This window comes from Aedes albopictus, chromosome 1, assembly GCF_035046485.1.
Source record: "Aedes albopictus strain Foshan chromosome 1, AalbF5, whole genome shotgun sequence".
In the NCBI taxonomy this organism is placed as follows: Eukaryota; Metazoa; Arthropoda; class Insecta; order Diptera; family Culicidae; genus Aedes; species Aedes albopictus.
This window is the reverse complement of record NC_085136.1, coordinates 185,812,256-185,823,437: the sequence shown is the minus strand read 5'-3', so window position 1 is coordinate 185,823,437 and position 11,182 is coordinate 185,812,256. Positions and strand designations below refer to the sequence as shown.

General features: G+C 38.4%; 1 protein-coding gene across 4 annotated transcripts in view; it reads left to right on the top strand.

The window, feature by feature from the left end:
* The window catches only part of LOC134285373 (beta-1,3-galactosyltransferase 5-like), a 20,046-nt gene extending 9,184 nt beyond the window's left edge, over nt 1-10,862 (top strand). Inside the window, exons 1-3 of one of the 4 annotated variants that reach the window (XM_062845977.1) lie at nt 4,598-5,001; nt 8,948-10,051; nt 10,544-10,862. In XM_062845977.1, coding sequence (XP_062701961.1) covers nt 8,962-10,051; nt 10,544-10,815 — 1,362 coding nt within the window. In that variant the 5' untranslated portion in view covers nt 4,598-5,001; nt 8,948-8,961 and the 3' untranslated portion in view covers nt 10,816-10,862. Of the gene's footprint in view, nt 1-4,597; nt 5,002-7,677; nt 8,439-8,486; nt 8,874-8,947; nt 10,052-10,543 lie in introns of those variants that run through there. The other 3 variants (XM_062845978.1, XM_062845979.1, XM_062845980.1) reach the window with 3 other exon arrangements.
* Nucleotides 10,863-11,182: the final 320 nt, after the last annotated feature.

Here is an 11,182-nt window from a genome sequence, read left to right as displayed (position 1 = left end):
TATTTTTGTTAAACATTTCTTTAAAGAATGCAACGATTTAGTGGAATCTCTTGAATAATAAATCTTGCACATTTTTATTTTAAGTTTTGAGGGTATTATTGTATATTTTTTTAGAAGTATAGACATTTTATAAAAACTGGGCTAACTTTTGATTCATTAATAGGGTGACAACGGGTATTACCGGCAGGTTTGTTCTCTTCGTCATGGGGGTTTCAGTCAGCCAAATTGCCTCAAACTTGGTCATATAATTCAGCTCAGTTGGGAAGGATTTGAGGCCAACTCTGAGTTCAATAGTTTTTATAAAACCCCTAAAGACGAAGAGAACAAAACGGCCGAGAATAGGTAATTTCCCCTATTTAAAATTTCCCTCTGGAAAAACCTGGAAAACTCAGGGAATTTTATTTTGTCTTATGAGACACCCTGGAAGGTTAAAGAATTCACCAAAGAGTATTTCAGCTGGCCAAATAGATTTTTTATTGGACCTTCATCAAGGATTTCTCACAGAGTTTATAATCTTTTGGTAATTCCGACAAAAATATTTTCAAGTACAGGTTTACGTTACAGGACATCCGGAATTAGAAGCAAATTTCAAGCATATGTTACATGTAAATTTCTTTCGACGTCTCCAAAATATTGTAAAACTAACACAGCATCACAATGACATTGAAAATATTTCAGTAAGTTTTACAAATCCACTTAGAAGCTTGGATTATTGGATGTTTACATGCTCCACAGGTAAATAAAGAAAAGTCGGGAAATTTCATAATCAATGCGGGAAAAAGTCGGGAAAAATGCGGGAATTTCAATTTTGATTTTGTGTGGCCACCCTGGAAATGGTACAAGCAGTCAAGTTCGCAGATTGTGAACAATCCTCGGTACCCAATTGCGTAATTTATGTTTAGTCCTTTACTGTCAAATCGGTGTAACACGCTAAATATAATTTACACAAAAGGCAATTTACACGGAAAAAATACACGGTAATGAATATTATTGGGGACCGGACTGGACACACACAATTTAATGGTTTTCTTTCATCGAGGTCTTGAAATTAGTCTATGATGGTTAATAAACATTTTAACTAAACGAATTCCACTTTAGATTTTCTTCACACTTAGTTGAGCTCGGGCAATTTCCATTTTTGACCGAGATTTGCACAGCCGAGCGCTCGATAATCGCAATTTAACTGATATATGAGCATGAGCATAGATGACCGTACAATTCGTAGTTACTACTCCGTGATTGACCAGAACAACCGAAATTGCACCAGGAACCAACAAACGGAGCTTGGGAGTAGCTACCGCTCTCCATGTGCATCGCAATTTAACTGAGATATCTGTTAGTGTAGCAAAAAGTCAAGTTTGTTATATAACAGCAAAATAACAGCAAAAAGTCAAGTCTGTTATATAACAGCAAAAAGTCAAGTTTGTTCATAGCAGCACCCATGGGTGCCGCAATCATCAAACGTCAAAGCTAATAGGAAGAACACGCCGCGATATAGGCATTCTCCTATGAACGGAGTGCGAATTCCGAAAAAGCTACCGATCGATAGAATTTGTGATGAAAACAGAACAATACATAGGCAGTCGGGTGCCTGAAACTTTTGCCAGTCTTGGTAAGGTGGTATGAACTACCAACCAAGCCGATCTGTTTAAAAGCACAGGTCGCACGGCAGAAGTTTCACGCATTCGATGTATTCGTTCAATACATGGCCTACTAGCCTAATTTCACCTTCTAAAACATTTTCACACTTGTTCGCTACCTAGCGAATTCTATCATATCTATCATTTCATTATCCACTTTGATCTCTACTCCCTTATACTATGAGTAGAAAGAGACCGATATAGCCACGAAATCATCAACTTGCTACAAATATACATTGGAACCCTACAAATGCATCGTACCCCACGTTGTGCGATACAATTCGAACAACTGTCAGCAGAATCCTACAAATGCTCATTTTATTTCCCACAGGGAGGGAAGATGGAAGTCAAATGGAACATTACAAATGCACACAACACAAACAAATGCAACACATAACATAAATTGTGCCCAGTTATCTAAATACATAACGAATTCCAATCCCAGAACGACCAGGTTTCATTATTGTTCTTAGTCCATCAGTCAATCCTGTGATCGTATTTTTTTCTGGCTGGTTGTCTTTAGTTCACAACGATAGTTTCTTAGGAGTAGTCGGAGTAATTTGACCAATGGGGCAATTTGAGCACCACTGGAAAATTACCTAAAATCTAGTATTTTTTGCTAATTTAAATTTAAATTCTAATATTGATCTGATAGTGGAGCGATTGAAATTAATAGAACGAAGTAATTTAATCCCATAGTATAGCGGTTTCCAAACTCAGTTTTCGCGGCGCCCCAACATGTCGCAGGTTCGCTTTTTCTACTCTTTTTAGCGAGTCTGCAAGAGGCTGGCTGCGCTCATAGTAAATAAGAAAAATAAAATTTTAAATTGTTGGCCAAATTACCACGACGAGGGCTGAACAAGCATAAGACTTCTCTTTTTTGAATATCTTAAATGACTTTCCAATTACAGTATTGTTCCGATTATATCACGCCCCTTTTCAAAACTACTTTTGAATATTCTGCAAAATCTACACGCATTTTTAATATTTTTAACGTTGCAAATCGCGTCTTCAACATTCACCTTAAAGAAGAGGGGAAACACTTGCTCTTAAATGTAAAAGCAAATGAATGAAAAATGAAGGACTGACGCGCGGAGGCCGTGATAAAATCGGAACATAACTGTAGTTTGTTTTCCATGCACTTCAAGTTGATACTATATGATTCAATATACAGCGAAGCAAATGAAGTTTGTATTACGTCGGCCCGAAATCGACCCAAAAACAACATTTTTTTTTCAAAAATCAATTTTTGGCTTAACACGAATGAACTATGATATTTTTATGCAAGTAGTGTAGTATTATCAGAATCATTCTGGCCATACGATGTGCGAGGGACGTTTTTTTCTGCATCTTCAATCGACTTTTACTTAGGGTGGCCCGATTTTCCCTACATAGCTTGAGTTTGGTCTAGGAATTTCTAAGGGGTATGTCGATTCACGGAACAACACAATATTGTCTGCCGTTTGATGTCCGTGTTAGAGAAGGCTTACATGTTTTACACTGGATTGCTGCCCGGAACGGCCTGAGCGCTTCCAATGCTAAAATTAAATTTAGGAATAGATGTACGAGTCAAAGTGTAATTTATAAAATAAACTGATAAAATGTTCACAACAAATTGCAAATATAACAAACTGTGGAAGTGCTCATTGACTACCAAGCTGGGAAGTAGGCTTTGTCCCAGTTGGGACGTTACGCCAAGAAGAAGAAGAGCCCAGTGTAATTGTGACATCTGGTGTTTCACAAGGCTCACATCTTGGTAGATTGTTGTTTATTTTATTTGTGAAGCTGGTGTAGCAAAAATCTGTTGGAACTTAACGTTAAAAAATACAGTTCAATTACATTCAAAAGAAAATTAAATATTACTCATAAAGTGGTAACTCTAGGTGATAAAAATGTTGAAAGGTGTAATCTGGTTAGAGATCTAGGCGTTTTTCTTGACTCGAAACTTACCTTTGTTGATAATTTACATATTGTCTATCCGGTTGGAATCAAGACCGACATTCAATCAAAAATTGCCATTTTATTGGTCCACAAGTGTCGCAACTGTTTCGCATCTAGTGCGCTGCGTTGCTGACAACAACGGGAAGGATGCGCACTACATTTGACATGATTAAAAAACGTCGCGAATTGGGTCGCGTCGCGACTTGATTGTGCGAAGTCCGGTTTGGTGGCGGCCCGACAATATAACGTACACTATAAATTTTCCCAAGCTACGCTAATTCTGGGTAGCAAGGCTAATGCTGCAACAAAACATCAATTTGAGTGATTTCGTAGTTTATCTGAGGGTTATTACCGATTTTTTTAATGTTGCACGTTATATCGAAGCAAAATTTACGTTATATCGAATCCGCTATATCGAGGGTACGTTATATCGAAGATTACCTGTATACTGTACTTATAATTGTAACTGGCTATGAATTGATTGACGACAATAAGTAAATAAATTAGTTATAACATGTAGAAGTTGAATAGATCAGATAGATCAGAATAGTTGAATTCATCATGTCATTTTTGATAGAGCGGACCTGGTGTGATGGTTAGAACACGTGATTATCACGCCGAAAACCTGGGATCGAATCCCACTCCCGACAAAATCACAAAATATAAGTAAAATGTAAGATCAGAATAGATAGTTGAATTCTCCTTCGGAAGGGAAGTAAAGCGTGGGTCCCGAGATGAACTAGCCTAGGGCTGAAAACCTCGTTAATACAGGCAACAAAAATGTAATTCTAAGATATTTGATTGATTCGATAACAAAATATTCTCTACCATGATTTAGACCTCATTGATACTGTAGAGCTCCATCTACACGGATCCATAATTAGCGTTAGGGTGCGCTCGATTTGTTTTGACTGCCAACACCGTTTGCGATGTAATACGACTCTTCTATACAGGCGTATGTGTGAGCTCGTTTTATTATGTCACTATTACCTCTCTTTGATGCTGACCACCCCACTGATTGTGACATGTGTCATTGAGCTACTAAAGCAAAAGAAGCAAATAGGCGTACAAGGAAGAACCGTAGAGAAGCATCAAAAAACTGTTTGCTTCTATTATATCTTTCCACTAAGCATTGATACTCGTTTATGATTCAATCGGGAATTCTCGCGTTTTTGGCTACCCCATTATCAGGAAGGATGAAGTGTGAAAGTTCTGCCGTTTCCGTGTCGTGTACATCAAGTTCAGAAGTGATATAGAAGATCTGTGTTTGCCCAATATTTGAGGAGTTAGCTGGACGGATCATGGATGGACGAGTTGCACTGCTAGTGGAAGAGCCTCGTCATCATCGGCGTATTAAATTGTAAAATCGCAATTCTGGCATAGAGATTATTTTAAGCATCATAGGAGTACGCATCACCACGTAAGTTTTTTATCGTCTCAGTACCATTTCTGGGGTTCTTCGGGTCGAGTATGTATGGTTGGAGCCTCGACGGAGATTACGCCAGCATTAGAGAGAGCCACTTCAATGGCATGCGATGGCTCTTGAAAATCATTTGGCAATAGTAGAAGTATCTGATACAAGTATATGTTGGACACGTCTGTTTTATGATGTTACCCTAATTGCATCTATAATGCAAAGCGCAATTGCTAAATTGGTGCTTCTAATTTATCCTCGCGCAGGAAAGTTCTTGTTCATTAGGGTTCCTTCAAGTTTAAAATCATAAAGAATCGAAATACATTGGATGTCAAACAACAGCCTATCTACATAGACACATTGGTTCAGAGGTTCTCAATCTAATTCAGTGAAAACAAATGTTTTCATGTGAATGTGGATTCAAAATAACAACTAACAATTTTAAATTTAGGAAATCATTTTAAAATCAAGTTTTTTATAAAACCACAAAATGAAGTTATTCTAAAATGCACAATGAATCGATTGAACGTATGGCTGGGCGTGGCCATAGCCTTTCTCATTATACATAAATCAGTGATTGCCGTCCGTTGGGAATAGGGAAGGAAGATTTTTAGGCGACCTTTGCTGTTTGGAGACTGCGTCTTCACAAAGGTCCACAAGGGTTATCAGATGAAACAATCCAGTAAGTAGGGAGGATTGAGGGTTCACTGAGTAACATAATTTACTTTGATGAGCGATTATTTTCAATTTAAGATTCTGTGAATGATCTTTGATCGCGAATAAATTTAGTCACAGAATATACCAGCTCGTATAAGAATCAATTGTTCGATTTTCCAGCCGCAAAACTGTACCGGGCATGTCTGACCCCATCGTGATACCCATTCTACACAGGAACAGTGGATTCGAAACAATATACCGAACGATTGATACTGATATGCAAAAAAAAATGGCTTAACTTTACTTGAGAACGATTAGTTCTTAAAAAACATTCATTGTGTTTAAAGAAATAGATATACAATTTACTGTTATTTCCCAAATAATAAAGGACGAGCTCACAGTTATTACTCATCCTAGTGTCCGTCGAAGTAAAAGAACAAAGGAATTAAGATGCTCAATACATGGAATCCCTCCATCCTGCCCTCTATTCATGGAATGTTAAGAACATAAAGGACTGAAATGTTTCAATCGGATTTGTTGATGATCATGTCCACACATGTGAATATTCATTTATTTATTTTGCGCATTATCTTCCCGCTTACTATGGTATTATTTTCTACACATTAAGTTGCTTAAAATATCAAATCAACTGCCTTCATCTTGTTTGCGCCAGCCTAGTTTTTAAAAGACACGGACACGTTCAATGCTTCCAGTGAGCTATAATGCTCTTTGAAGGAAGCACGACACTAGACAACGGACTAGCATGCAACGCCCAGTGGCACAGTCGAAAACTTTTCCTGACAGCAGCGGCGGGAATCGAACCCACGCTCCGCCCAGCACGATGCGACTAAGTGCTTGATGACACATATCTGGTAAATAAAAAATCCTGAAACTGGCAACTGGAACATCTAACCAAGAATACTGGCAATACTAAAAAAAAGTTCAAGCTTTCGACAGCCTTTGTTTTTTCAGAACATCAATTTATTATCTTTCCGGTACAATACTCGAGACAATACTCCCCTCATATTCCAGCTCTCTAGAATTGACAAGTTCAATTAGCTTCAATCGAATTGGCTCCGATAGGTCTATCAGTCAGACTGTATATATATAGTGAATGTACATACATTCTACTAGTAAAAATGTGGATTAAAACCAAACTTGTATCAGCCGTTGTTACGTTTTCAGATTCGCTCTCTCTACACCAGAAAAGCCTGAATCCTGTGCATGTCAGCCGGATTCTCGTTTTGCGACAATCATACTAACATGAATATGATTGTCATGACACAGTACGTCACAATTTATATTCTTTTCGTATGTATAGCTCAGTTAAAACACACACAGAGCGCACCACGCAGTGCGCCCTATCTACGACAAACGCTCTCATTTTGCCCGTATTGCATCGTTGCTCAAAGAGATTGATTTTTTCGCATTCTGCCTGAAGCAAACTCAGCAACTGCCATCGCTGCAAAAAAAGCGAAGCATTATTACGAAAAATAATAGAGCACTAAAAATGCATATTATAATATGTATAACATATTGTAGAGGAACCTTACAAATGCGTAATAAACAAGGACATCACAAGTGGACAAATACAACATAAATGTTTCCCTATTACCCTATTGGATAACAATTTCCGATGACAGGATGACGAGGTTTCATTAATGTTGTTGGTCCATCAGTCAATCCTGTAATCGTATTTTCTCTGGCAGGTTGCCTTTTGTTCGCAGCATTAGTTGCTTTCATAGCTTGAGTTTTGTCTAGGAATTTCTAATCCTAAGGGGGCATTCCGATTCGGGTTTCATCACTAGAGTTCTATAACTTGAAGTCTGTGCCAGGGAAATATTTACATCTCCAGTATTTTATCACGGCCCGAAATGGCCTGAATGTTGGCAATCGAAATAGGATTGCGGGCCTCTATTCTGCCAGAGCCCTATAAATGTGGATTTGCTTTAATTTTTTTAGCGGAATATTCAAGAATTTTATTTATAAATACTAGGGGAATATTTACAAGTTAAAATAGCACATTTAACACAAAAATAAAACTTGTAATAGCATGTAATCCACGCACTGGTTGTCCTTCTAGACGTATTAGCATGCTAGCTGGTTCGGATCATCTTGGGAAGGCCGATTCCATAAATCGATTCTAATTATGCGACACTGATTTTTCATTTGGGCCTAACTGACATTTTCGAGTTCTCTTCATCGATCCTCTCTTTGTGTTATCACAGAATGTGTATTGAGTTTTCCAAAGATTTTTTGGTCGAAATGCGAAGAAGACGACTACATGTTGCTATAGAAACAAAAAGAATAATGATTTTGTTTGTTTTGATCAAGTTATTAGCGAAAGAGAGAGTCGACGAAAAGAAATCGATCAAGTCAGTTAGGCCCTTATGAAAAATCATTGTCGAATGGTCTCGTGATGGTCGCGATTATTCGCAGGACTTTTCTACCACAAATGTCGGCTTGTTGAAGCATAATGGCCCTGGAATGTGTGTTGCGTCAGAAAATTAGGAACTGTGCAGAGCTGTACGCTACTTATCAATTAATTAATGTACTTCACAGTAACAAATATGGTACGCCAACCAACCTTAGATTGGGAACCACTACTCGTCGGCCCAACGCCGTCGGATACGAACGTGTTGTTCAGTAGTAGTTAACTCGTCCGTCGCTAAGATAACCACCGACTGAGCACGTCGCGTCTCTATGTACGTTTCGCTGCTCCCGCAGCCAAACAACAATGATGAACAATTTAATGCTGCGTTAAGAACATCTTCTTCATGTGCCATGTAAGCAACTTTTACAACACTATAGCTAATCTCGGAATTCGCCTCTCCGGCTTCGCCACAGCTAATGCTGCTGCGGCAGCAAGGTCGCGCTTGGAGAATGACGAATGTGTCAAACACATTGTGATAATTTGATTTCACGTTTTCCTACTTCAAAACACCCATTAGTGGAATTAAATCAGTTTTTAATAGTGTGTCGTTAACCCTAATGGATAGAATTGATTTCGGTACTTCATTACGTTTTATTCTCGCTGTTGAAAAAAAAATGTCGGAGAGATGTTGATTCAACGCTACTAAATATTTAGAAATGTGAACCTTTTTTATCAAAGTAGATTGCTAAATATTTAGAAATGTGAACCTTTTTTTTATCAAAATAGACAATCAAAAAAGTAATAGGAACAAAAATGATATTGTAGCAGATATTCTTTTCTGAATATGGTAACTTGATTTCCACGATTATTTAATTGCGTTTTGATAATCTAGTCTAACTAAATACTTTCTTATAATTGCAGGTTTTCCATGGAAAATGGTTAGATCATTATTGCAGAAAAAAATGTGCTACACGAATTTCCGCATCACACATTTGATATTCGGGGTTATCATACTGGCGACCATAATATTTTATTCCACGCTGAACAGTCGACAGTTTGACATACCGCCTCTAAAACGGTACTCGGAGTTACGTTCCAATAGTTCGGATAAGTACTATGCCGCATTTCAAGTGGCAAACTCTACATCACGGACGGTGCAACAGTTGCGGCAGGAGAAGCAACCAAGTAGAAAGAATTGTGGATTCTTCACTTTCCTAGCGAATGGCTGTGGTTCATCAACTAACATTACAAACGTGCTGCGGAAGCTAGGCGAAGCGACACTAATTTCCAATGAATCTACGGTCAAAGTAGACACGGAAAATGATAACATACAACGAATAGACAAAGTATCGGAATCACAGCAGGCGGTGGATGAGGTCAAGAAGATGATCATACCTACCAGTAAAAATGTAACATCCACGGCCAAACCGGTTCCGGTGAAACCCGTTGACATCACGACGGAAAAAGTAGTTAAGACTAAAGATATTTACGAACGAGGTCACATGAATGACCCGGCCACTATTACCAACATTTGTCCGAACAAAGGAGCCGATGTGAATCTGCTTATTCTGGTCACATCGGCTCCGACGCATCGCGAACAAAGGTTGTCCATCAGGCAGTCCTGGGGACACTACGGCATCCGCCGAGATATATCGATCGGATTTGTGTTGGGCCGCACGTTGGACCAGCGTATTGAGGATCAACTGTCGGCGGAAAACTACATGTACAGTGATATTATTAGAGGAAATTTTATCGACAGCTACCGAAATCTTACACTAAAGACGTTATCACTCCTCGAATGGACGAGCACCAACTGTCCGAATGCAACCTATCTGCTTAAAACCGATGACGACATGTTCATAAATGTGCCGAAGCTACTGCAATTTATCGAGTCTCACTTGAGCTACAAACGGTCCATTTTTGGACGTTTGGCCAAGAAATGGAAACCAATCCGGAACAAGAAGTCCAAGTATTACGTCAGTCCGGAGCAGTATTTTCCACCAGTATTTCCACCTTTTACTACCGGTAAGTATTGCATTGAGATCGTGTAATGACAGTGGCATTCCTCTGTACGTCAGACCTCCTCATCGCTTTTCCTTGTGCAGTGTTGAACAGTAATTTTCAAATAGGTGGCATCACACTAGCTTAATCCATTCAAGATCACCAAAAAATAGATACTTAGTCTGCGATTCAAACACTTGATTTTCATCCATCCAGCGTTGTATGTATCATCCTTATTTGTTTCGCCGGAAAACCATGGTTTCACATTATTTGCAGAACCTCACTTCTTTTCACTGAATCGTAAGGTATAAATTTGTGACGACCAGAACTGTGTTGGACGCTCCTCACATGTTGTCGACTCACCATTTTGCAGCCAAAAAATGCAAGCCTACACAAACGCATAAGCTAAACCTTAAAGTTTGTCATTTCCATAGCATCTCATATCTTAAATACTACCTAGATACCTAATAAGCAAACTTGATTAAACTTCTATTTTTTTTTATTTTATACTTTCAGGTCCAGCTTATCTAATGACATCAGATATCATTGTGGAGTTATACAATAAATCGTTATCACAAACTTACCTCAAGCTGGAAGATGTATACACAACTGGAATAGTAGCGCAACTGCTAAACATTCATAGAATAAACATAAAGGAGTTTTTAAATAGACGCATTGCTTTTAATCAGTGTAACATTAAAAAATCTATCAGTATACACATGGTGAAGACAAACGAACAATATGATCTGTGGAAAAAACTATCCGACAACAGTGTACAATGTAAATAAAGCTGTAGTTATAATTTATAATAAACAATTATTTTATAAAAAAAATAGCTTAGGAGAAAGGATGCATTAGTTTTTAGAGAAATACCATACATCCTCTCGACTTTTGGATGTTGGCTTCGCCGTAAAGCGTTGCGAGCTTCGCCGCCTCACGCCATTCTCCTGCATACCGCTGAAGATCGTCCTTAGCATTCATCGCTCGAGTACTCCAAGTGCTTGTAAGTCATCATGATCCATGTATCATGTCTGTAGATGACCTCCAGTCTTAATAGCGTCCTAGTACATTTGGTGCGGTGCAGGGGTTAATCTTTTTTGACCACAGATTCTTTTGGAGCCCATTGTTGTCACGATTTCCACGTCTTCGTATTTA